Here is a 23,817-nt window from a genome sequence, read left to right on the forward strand (position 1 = left end):
CTCGCCGCTGACCCAGTCTCATCGCCAGAGCCCGCCGCGCTTCCCCCTACATCTCGCCGGAGACCGCGCACCTCCCCCACCTCTCCCCGCAAAAATACCTCCTCTACCCGGAAAATCATCCACCACCCACGCAACAACCCTAGAAACACTATCCCTCCTCCGAAAAACGTCGGTCGACTAGCCCGCTAGGGTTTTGAGGATATGGGGAAGGTCGGCCGACGTTTTTCGGGAGAGGGATAGTGTTTCTAGGGTTGTTGCGTGGGTGGTGGACAATTTTCCGGGATTTTTGCGTGGGTGGTGGACGATTTTCCGGGGAGGGGAGGGACGGCGAGGGGAGGGGGAGGTGCGCCGAGGGATGAAGATTCCCGTCGAGGTTGTGGCTGGGCGGTGGGGTGGCTCGTGGTGGCTGGAAAAGTGAAGAAAGGGGGTTGTGCGGTGGTGGTGGTGATTCCCTTTGTTTTTTGAAAACAAACAACATACTAGTTGGAAAGGGTTTCATTCCATTCTCCTACTTTCCCTTTGTTCATTCCATTCCGATTCCCCTAGGCGAACCAAACGGCCCCTTAATATGACCCAACACACCCATTTTTTTTTTTGGATTTTATATAAATACATTGAATGAGAAAAATATTTTTCCATATAGCACGATACGAACCAGACAGGAAAAAACGGGTTAGTACTAAAGATTTCCAACATATTTAATTCAACGGGTTAACCCTACAAGACATGTTTATTAAATGGGTTAAACCTATTTATTTTCGGACTCAAACACAATACGATTGTCAGCTATAGTTGTAAGGTTTCCTTTTCATTTTATTCGCACAATGCTCTTTCTATCTCTCTTTTCATCATAGGTTCTCATCAAAGGTCACTAATTTTTATTTTATTTTTCAAATTTATCTCATAAAATATCATACAAGTTCCTTATGATGCAATTAAAAAAGATATACGGAAAAAGTATTTAATTTCTTCCTTTAAATATCATCTTGTTTAAATCGTTTCAATGTATATTTTATTAATATCCACTTTTATAATTTACAATGTTGATGATTAGAGATATTAATTGTTAAAAATTTCTAGTAATATATAATTTTTGCTCAATTAAAATTATTTATTGATTGTAGATTTTATTTTAAAATTATTTTCTCTAAAACAATTGGCTTTTTTCTTGGTAGTTAGTTCCAATTCTTTTTTTATTAAAATAAAAAGTTTTTTAAAAAATATAAAAGGTAATTAGTCATTTATTGGATGGTTGTTGGTTCTTATATATGGGTTGGTGGGGGTGGTTTTTGAGAGGGTCAGGCATGGTCTAGGGGAGTGTTGTGGCTGGTCGTAGGTGGTGGGGTTGACTGTTGGTGGGTATGGCTTTGTGGTGTCGTATGGGGTGGCTTAAGAAAGGGTGGTAGGAATGAGTGAAGTGGGGAAACAAGAGGGGAAAGGGAATGGAAAAAAGACCATTAACTAAGGGAATTATAAAGGCCCAAGTACTAACGACTTGTTCAAAAAGTTGTCATAAAATGAACAGTTTAAGATGAAATACTCTGGGTTACAAGTATCGCTCTCATTATTCAAAATGTTTTGCAGATGACCTGACTGAGTTATTAGTCAACCCTCGAGTCCGCAGGCCATCTCCGGCAACTGATTATGAGTTGGAGCTTCGAAGGTATTATTATTATTAATTAATTAATTAATTAATTAATTCTCTTTTATTTAGGATTGCAGCAATTGCGACTATACTCCTTTTGAGTATGGCTTTGATAAGCTTTCTGTTACAGCTTTTCTCCTTTGAAACCCCAGAAGGATTTCCGGTATGTTTTCATTTTTGTTATTCAACGTTTTATTCACTGAGAAAAGAGCGTAACTGTGGATAATTGGATCTCTTTGTTACTTTTGCACAATAATTAAACCCTTGTGTATTTAGTGGTTTTAATGTTTTATAAAGCCCTGTTGTTTTTATATTTTAATGTCTCAACTTCACCCGATGAACATTTGGGATGCGATTCTATGGATTTGTTGAGATGATCGATGTTCATGACATGGTTGCTGTGAGATTGTTGTCATATCTTGATTAAGAAAGTAAATTCTGACGAGGATATGGATGAACACTTTAGAACATAGAGATATTTCATGTCATCATTACTTTTGGCTTTATTTTTTCTTCTTCTATGTCATATCTATATTTTTTGCATTTTGTACCATTGAATCTTAGGCAAATACATACGAGTATATATCTTAACTCTAAAGTATAAAAACAGGTTTTGAATTTTATTATTTTGTTAATTGATGTGTGTTGTTAGGGTTGGACTTACAGAGTAGCCGTGTTTAGTCCCTGTTTCCTATTCGCAGCAGTCTGTTTCTTCCTTGCGAAGAAACATGGTTTCTTTGGTACACCTTGTTCACCTGTTGAGACCTCGGACAGGTAGATTTTGTATATATTAATTATCAAATTAATTAAGTAATAATCTCCTATTTTTATTATAATTAATCAACTTTTTTTTTTTTTGAGGATTAATGCTTTTTCACTGGTTGGTTTATGCATTATTGGCGTGGGACAATTACTTATTCAGATTTTGACCTTTGAAATCCTGGTAATTTTTTTTTTTTTTTTTTTTTTTTTTTTTTTTAGAATTACTATTATTATTTTTATTATTAATAATATTGTTATCACAAATATTAGAAAAAATCCGATGTACAATATCGTTATTGTAAATCGGCTCAACCTTTACCTGAATACTGAGAAAGAATGAGCTAGAGAGAGAGTGAGTAAAACCTCAACCCACTGTTCCGGCTAAACCCCCGCCGCCACCACCGCCGCCTCCACCTCCCCCTTTACCTCCGCCATCACCACCAAAAAACCCGATGTGTGTTGGAACGCGATGGTTACCGGTTTTATACGCCATGGATCATACATTGACGCCTTAAAGACCTTGTACGAAATGAAGGTTGCAAGTCTGAAACCACATAAATCAGTAATGGATGAAGGCTCGCATGTGGTAGTCTGAAACTAGAAATAGCATGAATGAATACTAATAGGAACAACTTTTGTAAGGACTATAATATCAAATTAACCCCAAACTAAGTAACTAACCCCTGTCCAACCAAAATACCTTCCTCCAATCTCTCAATAACCCCCAATCGACTGATGTGCCCCCATTCCTTAACCATGGTTTATTGGGAAACTCCCGATCTTTGTAAAAAAAAGGGTCATTTTTGCGAAAAAAGTCATTTTTGTTAAAAAAAAAAGTCACTTTTGTTATAAAAAAAAAGGTCACTTTAATAGAAAAAGGGTCACTTTTGTGGATAAAAGTTTACTTTTGTGAAAAAAAAGAGGTCACTTTTGTTAAAAAAAAGGGTCACTTTTGTGAAAATATGAGTTACTTTTGTAAAAAAAAAAAGAGCGTCACTTTTGTAAGAAAAAAGGGTCACTTTTCGCAAAATATTCGATGTACAATAAAATTATTGTAAACCGGGGGCATGCATAAGTTTTTGTATTGTTATTTGTAGCACTGTCAAAAACCGAACCGAACTGGTGAAACCGAACTGTTTCAACCGATCCGAATGAGAACTGAACCGATTAAAAACCGATTTTATGAAACCGAAAACCAACCCGAACCGCATGTTAGTAAAACCGAAACTGAACCGATCCGAGTAAACGTTAAACCGTTTAAGAACCGAACCAAATCTAAACCGAACCGTTTCTAACTCGAAACCGTTTAAGCTGGCATAAAAACCATTTACACCGAACCGTTAACAAACTGCAACCCGTTTGCACCGAACCGTTTATAAACCGAACTGATTATAAACCAAACCGCTTATAAACCGAACCGTTTATGAACCGAATCGCTTATAATTCGAACCGTTTACAAACCACTTCCTACTAGGAGTATTTTGAACGACTCGATAAAAATCCGATTTTTTAAAATAAAAAACAGACCCGAACCGTAATTTAGTAAACCTAAAATAAAACTGATCCAAATAATGTTAAATTGTAGAAGAACCGAACTCGTTAACAAACCAAACCAATTATAAATCGAACTAAAATAAAACTGAACTAAAAAAGAACCGAACCGTTTCTAACCGGGAGAAAAACCATTAACAAACCGCAACCCGTCTGCACCGAACCGTTTACTACCCGGACCGTTTACAACCCGAACCGAATTTAAACCGGGATAAAAAACCGTTTACACCGAACCGTTAACAAGCCCAACCCGTTTGCACCGAACCGTTTACTACCCGAACCGAATTTAAACCGTTCAAGAATAAACCGAAACCGAATCGAACCGATAATTATTTAAACTGAACTGAAACCGACCCGTAAGACATTTGAACCGATTTCAAACCGACCCGATTTCAAACCGAACCGAAACTGAACTGTCAAACCGTTTTGACAGTACTAGTTATTTGGTATTGTTCGACAACTGATACATTTTTTTTTGTGTGTGATAGGATTGGTATTATCGAGTTGGGGTACTGATTCTTTGCATGGCGCTTATGTTATACGGCGTCATGAAAATACACCAGTGTTTTTGAGGCTGATGATTAGTTTAGGATACTATTTTTTGTTACGGTTACACCATACTTTTGTGTTCTGTGATAACAATATTACCGCGTACTCTTCATGAATCCATGTAGGGCATGTACCCCTTTTCCATGCTCAGTCACGTATGTATCATGGCTTTTCTATTCTGAAATGCCAGAGGGACAAAATGCAAATGATGACAAAAGCTATAGTTCGAGTAGGCAAATGTGGTCTGTTCATTGAGTTGATACAGAGGCGTCTTCATTCTGATATGTTGTTTCAAAGAGTTAGGAGTGGTCCTTGTTCAACCTTAGGTTCGATCACAATAGCTGCTGATCTATAGGCTATAGCCAATACAGACATAAACAAGATGAAAAAGAAGAGTAGGAGACTATATAAAGAAAGCAGTACACATGATTTTTTTATTATAGGCATTATATATGTTCAAAGGAGGAAGCATCGGTTACAAAAGTAAGCACACTTATATTTCATAAAACCATGTATACAAAAAAATATATTTTAATTTAAGAAAAAAAAACACCCTCCATTCCTATCTAATTGACGTATCAAAATGGGCACGGAGTTTAAAACTTGTTTGAGTGGCGGTGAGAATTATTATAATATAACACTTAAAATCGGTGGGTTTTTTTTTTTTTATATAGTGTGTCAATTATTCAGCACAGACAAAAAAAAATGTTACAATAATTTGAGAACAGAGGGAGTAATAGAATGATAGAATGGCCAAATTCACACTCGGGCATGGACTCACATCCAACACAATAACTTGAGTTAGAATACAACAAATTCATAGAATGGCCAAATTCACACTCCCGGCCACGGACTCATGTCCAACACAAGCACTTGACTTAGAGTAACATATTACTGAACTTATTGATTGATCAATGCTCACAAATTTAATAAAATCAACAGTCTCAATACCATAGAGGGGATACCAAGGCAGGTGTATCAAACTGCCAAACAGCAGCTTGAACTAAAGGTCAGAACAGCTAAACTGCATCAACAATTGCAAACACAATTTACATGCAAAATTGGCCAAATTGCATGATGAACTTCCAATCTAATGCTACTTGGAATGGATTATAGAGACAAATTAGATGAAATATTTCATGTCTCCAGTCCTACCAATGTTTAAAATGTCGGTACAAAGAATATACCTGTACACAATTTTACAGAATTATTCAAAAATAAAGTAAATCCTATGTACAAAAGATGAAGAAAGACCTAGTTTCTGTTGTGTGATAAATTGCTAACAGCTGAAAAGAGGGTATAAAAAAAATCCTCACCAAACTGCATCAGTGAATTTACAAGCTAGTCTATCACTCTATCCTACAAAGAAAAATGAGAAACTGCAATTAATACGCATAAGACCAGCTCCAAGCGCAGGAAAGGCAGGTCAGACTAAAAGCCAAGAACCAGATTTCTTTACATGGGTAATGAAAAAATTAACCCATGCAAGCTACACTGCCTCTGGAGTATGCTGCTATCTCGAATTTGGTCATCAATGTGTACTGGTGTCACCCAAGTTTACAGAATTAAGAAGCACCAGTATACATCAGAAGGGTGGTTCATGAAAAACAGCCACCCTTGTTTACAGAAACAAGTTGCTAAGCCTTACAGGAATCATTTACAGCAAAAAGCTATGACTCTCCTAAGTTATATCTACAGATACAAAGTGACATGCACTAATAGCAGCCATACAAGAGTACATTAAAAGTTACAAGAAAATGATTACACTTCACAAATTTGATTGCAAATCTGTTGCATTTTAGTTATAAACAGTTAATAATATTTTCTCTTAAAAACACATTCTTCAAGCACTATCATAAAAGCTCCTCTGAAAACATGGAAGGCCATTATAGAGGAATTTACTGCAGGCAGCCATAAAACATCTTTCTCTGGATTATCAACATAGGCTGATTCAATCACGAAGCAAAGAGTGCTCCCTGAATAATATGACCAAAATTTTTAAGTCAAAACATGTCAAAGAAACACAGCATACTGTAATCTACCACCAACATTCAGCATGCTTAAGCATTGACCATTGCACCAAATAACTTTTAAGAAGAATTAGAATCATATCCATAAACCAACACTGAACTTGATACAGATCCATACAATAGGAATTATAAAGACCACACATAATTTCATCCACAACCACAAAATGGCAGAAGCACAAAAAAGTGGTATGCACAGATGTTGGACACATGTAGTGGAATTCAGACAACAGCTGAAACTGATGACAAGTTAGCCCACTCATAAGTCATCACAACACGTGATGACTCCCAGACAGTCATGAAGGATTCTGCAGTTTCGCTAAAAGATGTGATATCTTGAGCAAACTGAATGAGACAAAATCATAATAATTTGGCTGGTGAGTTTAGAGACCAACCAGCAAATAAGATTCACACTGCTACACTAATCAAGCTAAATGTTCAAATTCAAAAGTATATTAGACACAGGCATACGGCATCTAGTGATGTCCATTAGTGAGCAAAATGGGAAGGAATAATTTCTTTTCCCTTAATCTGCTTAAGTTAATACCATACTTACTTTTGGTAGTGAAAATCCAGAACCGCTGCAACAAGCAGGAACCTAGAAAGCTTGGCCAAAATCAGGAAACTGCAGTACAGAGGAGACCATGTGATAGCAAACATGAAGATTGATGACGGCCACATTTGACAGTACATACATGTGAAGCTAACCAATTACTCTGATGGAGCACGTCTCCTCTTCCCATAATCAACATCCCTTGACCTGGACCTGTGACCATCTTCTGGAATAGCCCGGGACCTGCTCCTAGATCTTGAAGAAGACTGTCCCCTGTCCCAATCATCCTCATAACCCGAATCACGTTCCTTTCGACGATGATCTCTATAGCCATCCTTGTCTTCTCTATGTCTGCGTTCTCTATCAGATCTATCATAATCTTGCTCTCTCTCATCACGATATCTCCTCTCAGAGTTTCCAGACCAGTCACGCTCAGAAGCTCTTTCCTTTTCTCGAGGGGCAGCATTTGTCCTAGAACTCTTTTCAGGGTTTTCCTCCCCATATCTATAGTCAGAAGCACCATCATCACCACCATAACTTGACTCTCTTGTCTTCTGTCCATGTTCTTCCCCAGCCCATCCACCCATACCAGGATCAGACCACATACCCCCGGGATGTCCTTCCATTCCAGTGCTACCCATCATCCCCATTCCATTTGGTGTCATACCACGGCCAAAAAAGGCAGGGTTAACATGAGGAGCCACACCAGACATACCCATAGGATTAACAGATGGAAAGGGAGGCATCATTCCAGGAAATGCAGGGCCAGAAAAACCTCCATACCCAGCTCCTCGGCCCATATATGATGGATCAAATCCAGGACCCATCATGGCTTGAGGATGCATCATTCCTCCACCTGGACCCCCAAATCCAGGGTTTCCAAGACCTTGCCCAAAATTGCCCATAGCAGCACCACCCATTCCACCAACATTCCCAAGGCCATTCTTGGGGCCCATTGGTCCTCTTCCCCTTGGCCCTGAACCACCAGGACCCCTAGCAGAAGCACCCTGTCCTCCTCTTCCCCATCCACCTCTTCCAAAACCTCTTCCTCCCTCACCAGCTGATAAGTTCATCCCACCACCTCTTCCAGCGCCCTCAGTTACATTTCTTCTTCCCTGAGGCTGAGACTGAGGCTGCTGTGGGTTCTTGCTTGCATAGGCAGCTCCCATCTGCTTCAAAGTTTGGGGTGAAGCAAAAGCCACTACACATGCCCGTCCATTGAAATTGTGTCCATTCATCCCCTCTTTGCATGCAGCAGCAGCAGAAGCATCATAAAACTCAACTTGGCAGTAACCTTTTGATTTTCCACTTGCTCTTTCGTCAAAAAATTTTACGTCCTTGACCTTTCCATAATGAGACAGTACACTTTCAAGCTCTGCATCAGTAGTCCACCAATGTAACTCACCCACAAACAACATGGTTGGACCGTTATCCATTTGTGGCCGGATGATATTGTCATTGACCATCATATGGTCCATATTCATGTTTGCATTTGCCGACATCTGATTATATACAATCCCTTGGGAAGCACTTGGACCCCCACTTACATGATTATTAGCTTTACTAATGTCTGGAACACTACCTGTAGTATTTTGAGCAATAGGAGCCGAACCTTGGAACTCCATATTCCCAGAAGCAGTATCATGAATTCTCTTTTCTGGCCCTAGAGGCCCACTAATGTGATTAGAAGATCCCATTTCTAGTTCTTTAACACCAAGACTTGCATTTTGGAGTCTCCCATCAGAAGCAACCCCAGAGTTTCCCAGATTATGAGATACACCAGCTTCTTGTCTAGGTTGAGGGGTATTAAAGGTTTGAGTTTGGATACCACCATTTCCTACATTATTATTAGGAGGGCCTTGTGCCTCAGACCGATGAAATTGCAAGAAACCCTCTCCAACATTGACCCCATCATAAAGATCCTCATAATCATCATCTTCGCCTATCATCTCCTCGTCTGCTAGAGCTGGAATAGCTCCACTACCCTGATATTGTAGCTTTTGAGCACCTCCATATTCCTCATCACCATAATCTATCTGTTCTTCAGCAGCTGGATCCATCTAAGTCTATTTTATAGTGACAATGCTAAGATGGTATCCTCCCACCTAAATTTTCAAATAAAAATACAGTGAAGATTTAATTAACTATCACAATATTAACTTACTATCCACATAGAAAAGCAATATGTTCTCTCATACGTTCAACGTGACTGAAATCACACATGCGATGCTCTATCTATACCAAACCCATGAAGAACACAAATCACTTGCACTCGTTATACATTAAGGTGAGCTTAAATAAAAAACAAAAGCCACAAATCACTGCTTCACAAGATAAAGAACTAAAAGTCTGATATAGGGAAATGAGGCTCCATGTCAGCAAACTCCACTAGTATCAGCACAAGGTAAATCAGAAAAGTAAGTCATGCATTTCAATTCGGCATATATTCCTTTTCTAGCAATCATATGCTTTAAAGCAAATCAGAAAACCAGTCGACCATTCATGGCCAGTTGAGTAATTCAATCCCACATATCATACAAACAAACAAGCATGTGTGATTGTGTGAAAATATCTTAATAAAGGAGCAAAATCAAGCAAATCCAACTCTTAAATCATCAACTAAACAGAAAATCATCGAGATCTAACTCAATTCCTCAACCAAAAAAAAAAAAAATCAAAACTCATGAAACAAGTAGAAATAAAAACATCGATATAGCAAAACAAGCAAATTTCTTCATCTAAACCAAAACCCTCAAAGCAATAGCCAAAATCTGATCGACCCACCATAACATATAGCATCACAAACAAATCTAACAGCTACCCACTTCTTCAGATCACAAATCATAAGTAACAACATCATACCCAGGTCACATAATCATCAAAATAACCTACCCCTCAACAAATCAAGTCATAATTTCAACCAATTTAAACACAGATCCAAAGAAATACACAAAACCCAATGATTAAAAAAAAATAATAAAGAACAGGAAGCAACTTTATACATAATAGGAAGAAAAAAAATCGAAACTTTAATTAAAAATTAAGATGATTACTAACCAATTATGGTAAAGGATTGTCAATTAGAAATCAACAGAAAAGATTATACCTTTTAATTATTCAATTTATGTTCTCGTTTTCTGTATGTTATTGGGTGTCTCCGGTAGCCAGGCTCTGAGCAGCTCCCTGAGTCAGACAAATTAATTGGTGGGCTTTCTCTTTCTTTCGCTAGTTCCTTCCTAATTTGTACGGGTCTTTTTTATTTTTTCTTTTTTAAAAAAAAAAATATCTACAGTCAAATTTCTTTCCAATTTGTCATTGTCTTTCTACGGGCCCTATTAAGATAAGATTAATCCGTACAAGGATACGTAGATTCATACTCTAAAAAAAAAAATTGGTTCTTCCTCCGTTTTAAAATACTTGCTCCACTTTTTATTTTTTACTTTTTAAATACACTTTAATAATCCCAACTATTGCCGATTTACCTACTACAATCCCAATTAAGGTTTATTTTTTAACAATCCTAACTATGCACCTAGTTTTCCTCCATCAGTCCCAAAAACCGGTTAACTGTTGAAAGGGTAATTTTTTTTTTTTGTTTTTTAAATGCCACATGTCATCACATGATTGGCTTAATTTAAAAAAAAACAAAAGAAAAAAAAAAAGAAATCGAATCAGCCAACCGCCGCCATTCCCCGCCACCCACAGCCAATCGGAACCCGCGGACCACCGCCCTAACCTTCCGGAAATGGTCGTCGGCCCTCCATACCCTCGAAACACACACCCCCGATCGACCCCAACCCCCTAAAACCACTCTCATGTCTCCTCCCTTCCTACCCCTTCACCGGAAAATCGTTTCAAACAAAAAAAAAGTCAATCATTGTCGCTCCTACTCCCTCCCTACACCCTCGAAATCGTCCATAGGGGAGAATTCGAGGGTTGGGGAAGGAAGGAAGGAGGGTCGTTTTTTATTCGAGGGTTTCAGTGGTTTGGAAGTAGAAGTTTTTAAAGGTCGAATTCGGTGGTTTGGGAGTGGGAATGGGTTGGCGAAGGCGGATTTTATGGTTGGGAAGGGCCGATCGACCATTTTTTAGGGTAAGGGTGACGGCCGTCCATTTTCCGAGGGGCTGGGGTTGGCCCTGGTGTTTTGCGGTGGCACAAGGGAAAGGGTGGTAGCTGTGAGGTTTTTTTTTTATTTTTTCTTTAATTTTTTAATTTAGACCAATCACGTGCTGACACGTGTATTGGTTACCTGTTACAGCAAGTCATTGACTTGGTGTTAACCGGATGGGTCTGTTTGGAGGAAAACTGGATGCATAGTTAGGATTGTTAAAAAATAAACTTTAGTTGGGATTGTTGTAGGTAAATTGGTAATAGTTGGGATTATTAAAGTGTATTTTAATACTTGCTCCATTTTCTTATTTGAAAAGTTTTTACCATATTTAATTCATTTCTCTTAACTAGTGGATCCAACATAAATCTTACATTCCTACGGAGTACGAAGTATTTTATTAATTTCATATTTTCTCTCCTCCAAATCTCTCAACTACTTTTGCATTTTACAATTTTATCAACCCCACTACCTCCATATTTTATTACTTTCTTCAGTTGCGCATGGAGAAATGGAACAAGTATTTAAAAACAAAGGGAGTATAAAGAGAATGATGACTAGAAGATAGTGATAAAATATTTGTAGATTCTGTAGAGTATAATGTCGGTTCATGGTTGATTTCAAACTAGTGAGCTTGCTACGGAGTATGAGTCATTTACAAGTCAAGTGTATAATCGATTTGGGTGATTGATTATCAGTTGCTGATTAATTCTCATTGATATTGGGAGGGGACTGGAACCTAACCACCCAGAACTGATCCCCGAATCCGGATTAGCCCAAAGGGTGAACCGGGTAGAACACCAAAAAAAAAATATCTCATTGATATGTATAGTTACACAAAGTATTCCTAAAACTAACATAAGTAGGAATAAGATAAAATATTAACATAATTAGAAAATCTAAAGATATTATACAATATTTCCTAATCTTATCTTAACAGAATGACTATGATTCATCAATCTTAATATCTAGGGAATCTAATGCCTAGGGTAGTACTATAAAAAAATGTAAGGGATGAGTTTTGAACTTGAGATCTTGAAAATGACTCTCATTAGCTACCTACCAAAATGAGTTAGGATATAATTAACAGAAATATATGCAACAATTCATAGATAATCTAAGGGCATGTTTGGTTCACCTTATTTTTGCTTATCTGAACTTATCTGATGTGGTCTGATTTGATTTGAATGTCAAATTTGACAAACTTTAACCTTAGATATGCGGTAATCTATATAGAAAAAATGTATCAAGTGTTGTCTAGCTTGTTAGATTCGTAATAATGTGTATTTAATTAATATATGATTTTCATATTATTTTTTTCATTACGAAATAAAAGATATTTAGCGATAAAAAACTGCACATATAAACGATGATCTGATCTAAACTTATTTTTTCTAATCTAATCTGATCTGAACTTTTTTTTTTCTTCTGAAATAAGCAAAAATAAGATGAACTAAACAAGACCTAAATCAAATGGGAGGCTATGATCCACCCTAGCCTCCCCTTAGTTCTGCCACTACATCCAACTTTTTGTTAGTGAGGGCCATTACTAACTTTCACAAATTTAACGGGATTTAAATGATTTTCATTTAAAGGTAGTGCTAAGACTGCTAACAATACAAGGTAGTTAGTGTTTCAACAAAAAATTATAAGGTAATTATTTGCAAAACTTGTATTATTATATCGTTCACTCAAAAGAAAAAAAAAGAAAAAAAACAAAGAAAAAAAAACCCGCAAATTTCTGCAACTAGAGTGTACCCGTGCAAAATGCACGGGATATATATTACATTAGAAAGATTTTAATTTTATAATATAAGAAAAAATATATTTCAAATACAGGGTTGATTTAGATGTAGTAACTTATGCCCTGTTATTTTGAACTATTTATGGTCTGCTCTTGCTCTACTCTGCTAAAATCATACTTTGTTGAGCTCTACTCTACTCTATTGTCACATGCTCTACTTTTTTGCAATCTGATGTGCTCTATTCTGCTCATAAACTCGAAAGAACAAAACCTTACTCTTATATGTAGGCGGCCATGCAAATGTGTCAAGCTATTATGGGGGTTACTTTTTCAAAGCTGTAGAGTTACTCGTTCAGTGTTATAGGGGTTATTCGGTTAGTGTCATATGGGTTATTCGGTTAGTGTCATAGGGGTTATTCCATCAGTGCTATAGGAGGGGTTACTTTGTTCTTTTGCAAGCAACTATTTGATGAGGCCAATTACGCAAAAAGCGTGTTGTACATATTTTTATTTTGATTATTAGAGAAGTGGAAGTTGTTTGAATTGAACGGTTGGGGATTTTGAGTTCTATAGTGAATTGTTGATAAATGAACTGTAAATCCGTACATTCGTGCTAATACATGACACATATTATACACAAAAGAAAATAACACAAAGTGAAATGTTAATAGTGTTTAAGAAAAAAATGAATTGTTATTATTAGTTATTGCAATCCCTTGAAAAAATACAATTTTTTTTTTGTTTAAAAAACAAACAAATAAAGTAATGGAATGATAGATATTTTTTTTTTTTAAAAAAAAAAAAAAAAAAAAAAAACCTCAAATGCATGAGATTTGAGGATTGGGGATTTGAAGGGTTGTGGTGAAAATGACTCTGCAATTATATATTAGATATGATGTGATACAAAGGATATGGATATAACTTATATCTAGATTATACTTCATCCGTTCTAATAATATTGAAACAAATATGAAATTACGCATTCCAAATCACATAGTAAAGGAGGGAATCTCAACAATATCAACTATTAATAATTTTGTATTAATTGATAACTAAAGATAATACTCCATATGAAGTATTCAAAATTGTGCAATATTAAATGTAAAAGTCAAAATTCAAAAAATAAAAAGTGTAAAAGTCAAAACATTACAATATTGTAATTACTGGAAAAATAATGCCAGTAGTTATAGAGGGTGCAGTTATAACTGGTTAATAAATATACCTGTAGAGAATTGAGTTTTTTCAATTGAAATAGCAGATTTCAAAAGTTCCAATTATTGGATCCTAGAAATTTCTTATTTAGATTTTACTGTCATTGTAGATTATGCGGTTATACCAAAAAGTAGAACTATATTGGGAAAAAAAAATCTAACAGTAGAAGATCGAAAAGCAATTTATTGCCACCAAAACGCATAGGTATAACCAATTGACAATCAATGGTAGCAAAAAATCTATAAAAAGCATCCAATGGCAGTGTAGATTGTAGAGTTGCAATGTACAGCTTCCTAACAAAGAATTACTACAGGAGAATTCAAGCTTTCTTACTAAATAAATTTCTAATTTACACCACTTCCCAGTTGCTCTAAAACACACAAACCACCTAGATGAGTCATGAGCATGCATAAACTGGAGTCCTAATGTTGGAAGTGGAAATCCCTAAGCCAAAATTGCCATTTGATACAATGCAACTGAAGTATTTCGCTGCAGTGCTCATTGCATCAGTACATCCCCTTGAAAACGGGATTTGTGCGACAAATACTTGCCCCATATTCTTCATACTCAGCTTTGGTATGGCAAGCCTGCACATAACATAGTTTGCTTATACAGTTATTCATTTTGGTGAGTAAACTGACGACCATCTTGAGAGCATGAAATTAATCCAGAAACACTAATGGATAGCAATAGCAACATAGATCAATTTGTGTATGGATCTTTCCATATATACAGTAGGAATCTGGGATCTTTCCATATATATAGTAGGAATCTGGGATCTTTGATCTTTCCATAGATAGGAATTTGGGAGGTCAAAGTCTATGCAGCCTTTAACCCTTACCAATATCTAGTACAGTTTAATTTAAGAGGAAGCTGTTTTCCAAGCCCCAAGGACAAGCATTTATTTATTGAAATGGAGTCATGAAGGACAAAGTAGCAGTAGAGTTGCGCAAAAATTTTTGTATGTAATATGATAACATTGGCAAATAGCAATAGGGTCTGGCAGTCGCATGATAATTAAGCTAAAAGCAACATCAAGTTGAATAGCAACTTCAAATTAAAAGGGAAGCAACATACTCCAAAAAACTCAGGAGTTGAAGCAAGTACGGATCCCCCAAACCATACTGCATATCTCTGGATAGGATGGCTCACTACGTTGACTTCCACCGGTTGTGACTGCCAACAAATTGAGAGATCAGGCACATAATGCTGAAGTTTCTAAGTACTGTAATATATTATTGGTTTTCTTACCTTCATTCCTCCAGTAAGCCGTGCCTCAGATGCAAAAACTCGAGCATCAACAATCTTCTTTATATCCCTTTGCAACCTACGGTGGAAGTCCTTGAACATGGTTGAGCCACCAGACAACACTATATTCTGGCACATTCCACATAATTAGTTAGGCCAAAAAGTAGAATTCCAAGCTACAACAGTACAGCCTAATACACCTAGAGCAGAGCGACACAGAAATATAGCCAAAAAGTGTTTTCTTTGATGGAATGAATTAAAATCTTAAATACTTCATATCGACCTTTCAACCAGAGCATATAACACTCTACCTTGTACAGTGCTCGTCTTGTGTCAATTGGTGCAGATTGGATACACTTGTCAATCACAGCTGGTAAAGGAGTGGTATAATCACTGTTGTAGATCTCTGGGTTGAAAAAAACCTGTGAACCATACAGCCAATGATAAGCACATCGTAGCTTCAAAAGGCGTGAGGGTAGAAAGGCACACAGGCATATTAGACACAATAATAAACAGAATCTCTGAGACCATTAATCTTAAAAAAAAACTTGGATTTATTGTTTGCTTGCAGACTGATGGTATACATCAAGACCAAAAAAAATTTACAATGTTTCTTCTCAATGATACCAGACAATCTTAATTTGTCCACAGGAATTGGGGTTTCAGCCACTGAATCCATCTCATATACACTAAACATTAAATCAGCCTTAAGATTACTACATCAAACCAGATTGCTACCTTGAATCAAACTCCCTCTTCCCTCAAATGATTATCACCCGTCAGATAAGATAATATAAAGGTAAGCACCTAAAAGGTGACATAAATAAAGGGTATAATTTAATAAATTGCAGAAGTCAAGTTTTCTGATCCAGGATAAGTGGATAACGACCTTGAAGCAACACAATTAGCACTATATGGCATAATCAGATCTAGTCCTATTTAAACTCAGTCAGTTTGAAGGAAAACATTTTCTAGGAAAAATATTTTCCGCCTTTTGTTGTTTGGTTTGTAGAGGGTGAAAAACAATGTTCCCAAAGGAAAATAAACAGAACAAAGGAAAATTGTTTTAACATTCTTTTCCTCTCCTCCCTTACACTCCAATATTCTTTTTCCTCTTTCTCCATTATCTTTCTTGTAAGGAAACAAACAAAGGAAAATTGTTTTAACAATTATGTTTTCCCTTTAAAATTGTTTTCTTTGAGAGATTAATTTTTCGAATAATGTTTTCCGTTGAAATAAACAGAACCCTAAAGTTATCCCCTTAGCAATAAATACAATTGAAGCCAATAAAGAAACAATTATAACACTGTGATACAGACAAAGAAGACATGTATAAGCAAATTGAGATTTGAAATTTTGAGGCCATTCACAATCAAGAAAAGTCATAGATAAAACTGTTTTCTCCTATCATTCTATATGCATCAGAAAGCCAACCAAACCAAACAGAAAGAAATTCAGTTGAAAAGTCCTTTGGACTAAAAAATTCCAGCTTCCAAGAATAAATATAGTAGTTTTTTCACAGACCATTTGGTAGAAAGTAATGATGGTGGATTTGTGTGTAACTTTGTAATGCAAGGAAAGCATCATGGTCAACAAATACTTCCTTTGTTTGAGCAGCACCATTGTCTTTTCATAGTCAAACTTTATGAACTTTGAGAATATTTTTTTATACTATTATGTACGAAGAGATATAATCACGTTAGATTTAGATGAGACACAATGAATAAATTCAAAATATCAGCCTGCTGTAATTATTTACATTGCAAAACCAAAGTTATGCACGGTCAAAGGTGTGTGTTTCTTTTTAGCTTACCTAGTGAGTTATTCAAAAATCAACCATTACATACCATTATAACTTTGACAGAGCAAAACTATATTTAAATCCGAAAAAACCAATCCTTTATATCTGATTTTCTGGATAATCGATCCGAAAAATGAATTTGACTCAGATATCAGAGAACTCGGATAATAAAACCCAATTCAGATATGTAATTTAGCATTTTTGAGTATCCGATATCTGATATAAGGGGCTCTTTTGTAAAATATGAAAAGATCAAGCTTGATTACTAGTTGGATCACAGTCCTTCCTCAATTTTCTCGCATCCATTTCCCCACTTTCCAACCATCTTCATTCCTCATTAGTCTTTACCCTTTCTCACTCTCCAAATTCCTAAAACCTACTTATATTCCTCCTAAAGTCCTCATCTATGCTATCATTTCTAATGTCATCTACCCCCTTCCTCTCTTCTCATCATCCTTTTGAATCCAAGCCAAGATTTACAAAGCCAAAGCAAATTTGCTAGGGAAGCAAAACCTAACCAATTGCAGAGTGATTAGATGTCAAACTAGGTAAGGTCAACAGGTCATGTCCGTCACAAGGCCAAAGACTACAGTAAAACCATTATGCCAAGAACTAGCGCCTTACATAGATTCACTGATCTGATGATTCATGCATGGTAATCTAATTGATAGATCAATAGTTTTTACTGTATGGTAATAAATCAATTATTCACACAATCGCTCTTATGTGTGCTTTTATTAGTTCTTCTTCTAATACTTTGTGTTTTTATTGTCCCTACTCCCTAAAATCATCTTTATCTCATTCATGGTAAATTGATAATAAAACAGTTGTATTCAGCACATTAATTTTGTTGTGAATTTGATATATGTAAGTATGTAACAATGAAGACTAGGCAAGGACACTGAAAACAACAAAATTTTGGTATCAAATATCTATCTAATATTCAAAGTTTTGGATCAGATACAGAAATAATTTATATTGATTATCAGATTTGTGCTCAGCCTAATTATAACAAGATAACTCCAGTACTCCATCATATACAAGGTCAATTTATATAAGTAAATCGTTACTGTGAAATGACAAGGCATAAGAAAGAACCTCAGGACCAAGGAACCGCTCATAGCCAATGTCACAGCTGTATGGAGCTCCAGTCTTTGGTTTTATTCCTCTCCATTGCTTGATATATTTAGAGGGCTCCTTGTCATGTTTGTTGTACTCCTGAACACACCAAAAGTTAGGTGACATGTATATCAACTCAGCAACTATGTACAATTAAACTGTACTAGATTCAGATCAATTGAAGTAGTACCTTGACAATATCTGAAGAAGTGTAGCAATACATCTCCTTCACTTGTCGAGCAACTTCAAAGGAGTCTTCTGGTGGTACATTCTCTCCTCTTTCCTACAATGTTTAACATAAAAAAATGCAGAAAGAACACAGTTGAACTGCTGCAGAAATTTGAACGGATAGGAAAAAGCCCATATAGCAAAGTGAGAGGAATTGGACATCCAAGCCATATATAAACACATTCCAACATCCATGATAATTAAGGGAGGTAAATTTCATTCCAAAGAAAAGACAAGTTAAAGATAAGGAAGCATAATCCTGCATGTACACAAGAGCAGAGAACACAAAGTACACATTTGAGACCAAAAACCAAGGATAAATACTGGCCACACCGCCATACATGATTAGAAATTGATCAAAGGTGGAAACATAAGTGGTAGCTAGCATCATCTTTATAATCCACTCTTAGCTAAAAGCATGCAGGACAGATTATATGAGCATCAGACCATTGATGAATCCACATACAGCAATTAGGCAGGAATTGTGTACCCTCTTTAAAAACAATTTATCACGTATGGGAAACAAAAGTAAGGCTCTAACTTTGTAGAATATGCTTTGTATCACATGCTTTGACATATTCTGCTGGTTCCCGGTTCAAAATGAATTCCTCTGCCTTATAAAATTCTTTTTTAAAAAAATATCATGGGTTCTAGGCTCTAGCTTGTTTAAACATTGAATTATGATTTATTTTTTTTTCCTTTTTTCCATTTCACTAGTTTTCTTTCTTCAACATATTAATTCATCCATTTTTTCCTTCAGCATTTTTTCCCTTTAATATTGCTTTCCTATTAAGAATTAAGAATTGAAATGTGACTAAATAAATGTATTTCCTCCGCTATTTATATATCACAACAATTGAAGTTTCATGCATCCCAATGGTTGACTTTAACCATAAATATCTTCAATTATCTACAAGTAATATACTTCTCTTTTAAAAAAATATTGCACCACTTGCCTTTTAAGGAAGTTACACAAATATTGCACCATATCCATTTTAGGAAAAGAAATATTTATGTTCACAACTTCACACTACAAATACCTATATACCTTTACTTTTTACACTCTACTCTTTAGTTTATATTTACAATCACATGGGCAATTTTGTACATTTACCTCTTTCTCTTCCTTTTTCCTACTATCAAAAAATTTGTGCAAAACCCTTATGGTGCAATATTAAAAGAACAGAGGAAGTATATATTACAAAAAATAGTTTATATTCTGAAAGTTTACAGCAAGAAAAACCTAATAAGACTCCACATAGCTATATTTTTCCTTGTGTAAAAATCAAGGTAGAGGTCAAGGGGTAGTGAATAAATAGTGTGGAAACTCAAATTTCCAGAAAAGGAATGAAAAAGCAGTCTTAAGGATGTGTATAAACTTACTGAAACATTATTGAATAATACTTCTTTATATTTGTGCATACTAAATCTGAAATTTCTGGCAGACAGTGCTTTTAATCATTATAATTAATAAGTATATTTTAAAAAAAATAATTTGAAAAAAATTAAATAAAAAATTACCCGCATAAGCTGTTGGACGAAAAGTGTAACATCTTTTCCAGAAATGGGAATTGACTTGATACTGCTCCCAATAACATAGCCTTCTGCAACAGGTACAACATGCGTACCCCCATCTCCAACATCTACTACAACCCCTGTCATCTCACACTAATGAAAAATATCATCAATAAAATCAATGTTATGCACTAAACACAAATCAAATGACGTGAAAGAAAGAAAACTTTGGAAATCCATATAAATAATATGGGCATATGGCCACATGCATAAGTAACACTGAATCTTCTCTTCATATTAAACGACCAAGTTTAACAGCAACTCTATATGAGTGTTCTGCATATGCAGCCACATGTATAGCATCTAAATAATATTCTCCTTACAATGATGTTTTGACAGTAAGTGTACATCCACGAGAGTAGATCTTTCCTAATTATGGCCATCCTAAAATAACAGACAGAGCAGGAGTGAATAGGTGCCTTCCGTGAGATGATATATGTGACTTCGAGAATCCCTAATTCTTAAAAGAAAATTTTCAGGAAAATTATAGTTGCTGATTTACATTCTTCTAAAATAAAATCTATTTGGATTAGCTTTTTCATGGATGAGCCCTCACATACTGGCCAAAATAAATTGATGTATGAATTGGTGGTTCCTTTCAGTTCAGAGAATAGCCTGGTTTCAGTAATAAAGGAACTAAATATAGGACAAATAAAGACCAAGCTTCCTGGAGCCAGAAGCATGTTTTGCTGTAAAGGCAGCAAATTAACAGAAAGAATTCAGACTGTTTTTTACACTAGATAAATGTCACTTAAATAATTTTACAGAAATTACAAAAATCCTCAACACCACTACATCTACAAATCTATCCCTCTCTGCAAGTTCAACATTGTACCGATACATCCAATAGTCATCACCAATTCCCCAAACCTCTGAAATGATGCTGGGGAGGCCATGAAAGGACAAAAAGGACAGCATCACCACTACATTATCAAATTCCAAAAATGTGAATGACCCAATCCCTAAGATATGTGACATATGTCCCAGCACCACTGATAAATCAGGGAAGGCTAATAGTTACATTGCCATAGAAGCGAGGCCATAGATTATTCTAAATTTCTAAATAAATGAAGTAAATAGGGTATGTTATGTTAACTAAGTATAGAGTAAGGTTGCTTTCATACTTTATGCTAAGGAAAGCTGAATGTGGATTAAGACATCACCATGAAATAATTCTATTTAGTGCCAAACAAGTACAGCAGTAGCTAGTGTTCAAGTTCATAATGCATTGAACTGACTTGAAACACCATAAATAGTCCAAAGTCATATTAGGCTATTAAATGTGCTACAAACCCATTTTGATGAAATCCAAACATCAAAAATCATATAGCTAAACTGCAACAATCATTCAGTCATCCCATAACTGACTGGGGTAAGCAGGTGTAAAGTTCATAATTTAATATACAAATGCAGAAAATATCACTCAATAGTCAATACTAAATTGAAACTCGTAAATGAAGAAATAACCAACCTTAGATGTAGTATAACCAGCAGCTAAAGCTAGCACAGGTTGCACTGCTATGTAAAGCCCCGGAACATTGAAAGTCTCGAACATGATTTCACCTGTATATTCCCGGCTTTCAGGAGGTGTCAGAGGACTTTCTGTCAGCAGGAAGTGATGATCCTCAGGATCACAGCGTAGATAGTTAAAAATACAATGTTGCCAAAACCTTTCCATAGCATCCCAGTTCTCTACCTGTCCATTCTTAATAGGATAGTTCAAACTATACGTACTACTAGACTTAGATCTCGCTAAAGCCTCATCCCCGATGAAAAAATCCAAATCGGCCATAACACCAGCATTATATTGAGTCAACCAATTACTACTCTTATTCAATGTTCTCGGTTGGTTTACAAAAGAATCATTCACTGCAACAGTTGTTGGGACAATGAAGCAAGGCTCCACATTCCCAGAAAAACCCATTTTAGTATACCTGCAGTGATTGGTGGACAAGGTATTAAATTAAAAAACACATTGTTGCCGGGAAATTTCATTTACTCGAGATGTGAAGCTAGAATTCAATGACTTTTACATTCTGAAGCAGAACAAAAGAATTCAAAATTTACACGCATTTAAGCAGACCTCAGTCACCAAACTCACACTATTATAGAAGTATTTCCATAGAGCACCTTGTGCACATTACTAATGAAACTAGACGTTGTCAAAATGTCAAATTACCAACACCTCATGTAACCAGAATGGCAGAATTACCTAGTGGCGATCCGCATTCAACACCTTCCTAACTTCTAATAAGCATCCACACTCAGTTTTAACACATACTCAAGAACTTAGACCACATTCATAATTAGCACAATTCATCAACTATTAGTTGCACTAGCTGAAATCCAATGTTCCCCAAAATCCCTATAGTACATAAAAACTTGTGATCAACCCAATTCCAAAACAACATTCAAGATGATGGCAAATGCCTGTTTGACCATTGACGCAATTCATCAATCACTTGGTCCTTAAAAAAATCATTTTTTTTTCATACAGCTACCCAATGCAAAAAACAACACCAGCTTTCTTTTATTAACACATTTCATCAAAACATTTGGTAGGATCGTCAACTTTCAAGATTTCCCACAGTCAAACGCAACGCACCATCAAACCCAATCCAAATCAAATATTAAATAACAATAAAAGGTCCATCTCATTATAATATTTCATCAAACAATTGGTGTGCAAGCTATGTTTCGACAGTTCCCAAACACCAACAAATCGTATGAAAAATCTACCATCGACCCTATTCATCATAGAGCTCAAATGACAAAAAATCCCAGTTTTACACAACACCCAATCACATATATCAATATATACAGACTTATAGAAAGAGAAAAGGTGAGAGAGAGAGAGAGAGAGGGAGAGAGAAATACCCGGTGCCATTGTCGATCACGACAGCAGGGCGATAAGAAGAGGCATCCATGAGAGAGAAAGAAAGCAAAAGCAGAGAGAAAACGATGATTTTGAAGAAGGACCTGCAACTGAGATCCGAGAGAAGGTTGATTGAAGGGAAATGATCATGGTCATTGAAAGCGCCACAAAAGGGGCACCAATGAATTCGATTCCACTGCTACTGTTATTGTATCATGATGATTAACACCTTCTCTTCTTGATGATGATGATGATGGGTTGACACCAGTATAGTAATCTCCAAACATTTCAATTGAATTATGATTTTCCCCCAAATTTGGCTAATAAGGGTTTGAATTCAACATGATTTGGGAAAATTGATTGATTGATTGTTGAATGAGTGAATTTGTATTTGAAGGTTGGATGATTATTCTTACCTTAGCAGCTAAACAAAAACAGCAACAACTCAACGACTCTCTCTTTCTTCTCTTCTCTCTCTTCTTTGTCTGTTTCTTTCTTGTGTAATTAATTGAACAAACACAGTGAGATTCATAGTAACTTTATGGAATTATGGGCCTCTTCTTTATTTTCTTAGTGTTTTTAATTTAAAGATTTAAGGCTTTTAAGCCCAATTCTACCTCATCAAACATGAAGAAAAGGTGGGAAAAAAATTTGTGTCAACAAAGTGCAAATAAACACAAGTTTTTGTTGTTTCAAAAAATAAAGGAAAAATACAGTTTAATAATTCCAACTATTGGTGATTTACCTACAATAGCCAACTAACGTTTATTCTACAATAATCCTAACTATTGACCCATTTTTCCTCCAGCACTCCCATCAG

At 35.9% G+C, this 23,817-nt stretch overlaps 2 protein-coding genes and 1 long non-coding RNA gene across 5 annotated transcripts; 1 reads left to right on the plus strand and 2 right to left on the minus strand.

Annotated features, from left to right (window-relative positions):
• The first annotated feature begins 1,292 nt into the window (after window positions 1-1,292).
• On the plus strand, window positions 1,293-4,705 carry LOC110712445. The gene is made up of 3 exons (XR_002509584.1): window positions 1,293-1,663; window positions 1,776-2,588; window positions 4,447-4,705. It is a non-coding gene; the product is annotated as an uncharacterized LOC110712445 (long non-coding RNA).
• A 912-nt stretch (window positions 4,706-5,617) lies between these two features.
• Window positions 5,618-10,492, minus strand: LOC110712559 (cleavage and polyadenylation specificity factor subunit 6-like). 3 transcript variants are annotated; one of them, XR_002509610.1, is made up of 3 exons: window positions 10,145-10,492; window positions 7,091-9,192; window positions 5,618-6,483 (listed from the first exon to the last, which is right to left on the minus strand). XR_002509610.1 is itself a non-coding variant. In XM_021891026.1 (2 exons), exon 2 carries the CDS (start codon window positions 9,145-9,147, stop codon window positions 7,246-7,248), a length of 1,902 nt encoding a protein of 633 aa, XP_021746718.1. In that variant the 5' UTR covers window positions 9,148-9,192; window positions 10,194-10,491; the 3' UTR covers window positions 6,540-7,245. The 3 variants fall into 3 exon arrangements, 1 of the variants encoding a protein (XP_021746718.1); XR_002509609.1 differs by having other exon boundaries at window positions 10,194-10,491; XM_021891026.1 differs by lacking the exon at window positions 5,618-6,483 and having other exon boundaries at window positions 6,540-9,192; window positions 10,194-10,491.
• A 3,860-nt stretch (window positions 10,493-14,352) lies between these two features.
• On the minus strand, window positions 14,353-23,503 carry LOC110712379 (actin-related protein 3-like). Its single transcript, XM_021890834.1, has 9 exons — window positions 23,000-23,503; window positions 21,594-22,056; window positions 20,069-20,215; window positions 18,510-18,602; window positions 18,299-18,418; window positions 15,711-15,821; window positions 15,403-15,528; window positions 15,229-15,327; window positions 14,353-14,738 (listed from the first exon to the last, which is right to left on the minus strand). The coding sequence occupies exons 1-9, from the start codon at window positions 23,047-23,049 to the stop codon at window positions 14,658-14,660; spliced, it is 1,290 nt and encodes a 429-aa protein (XP_021746526.1). The 5' UTR covers window positions 23,050-23,503; the 3' UTR covers window positions 14,353-14,657.
• Between the last annotated feature and the right edge of the window lie 314 nt (window positions 23,504-23,817).

This window comes from Chenopodium quinoa, unplaced genomic scaffold, assembly GCF_001683475.1.
Source record: "Chenopodium quinoa cultivar QQ74 unplaced genomic scaffold, ASM168347v1, whole genome shotgun sequence".
Taxonomy (NCBI): Eukaryota; Viridiplantae; Streptophyta; class Magnoliopsida; order Caryophyllales; family Amaranthaceae; genus Chenopodium; species Chenopodium quinoa.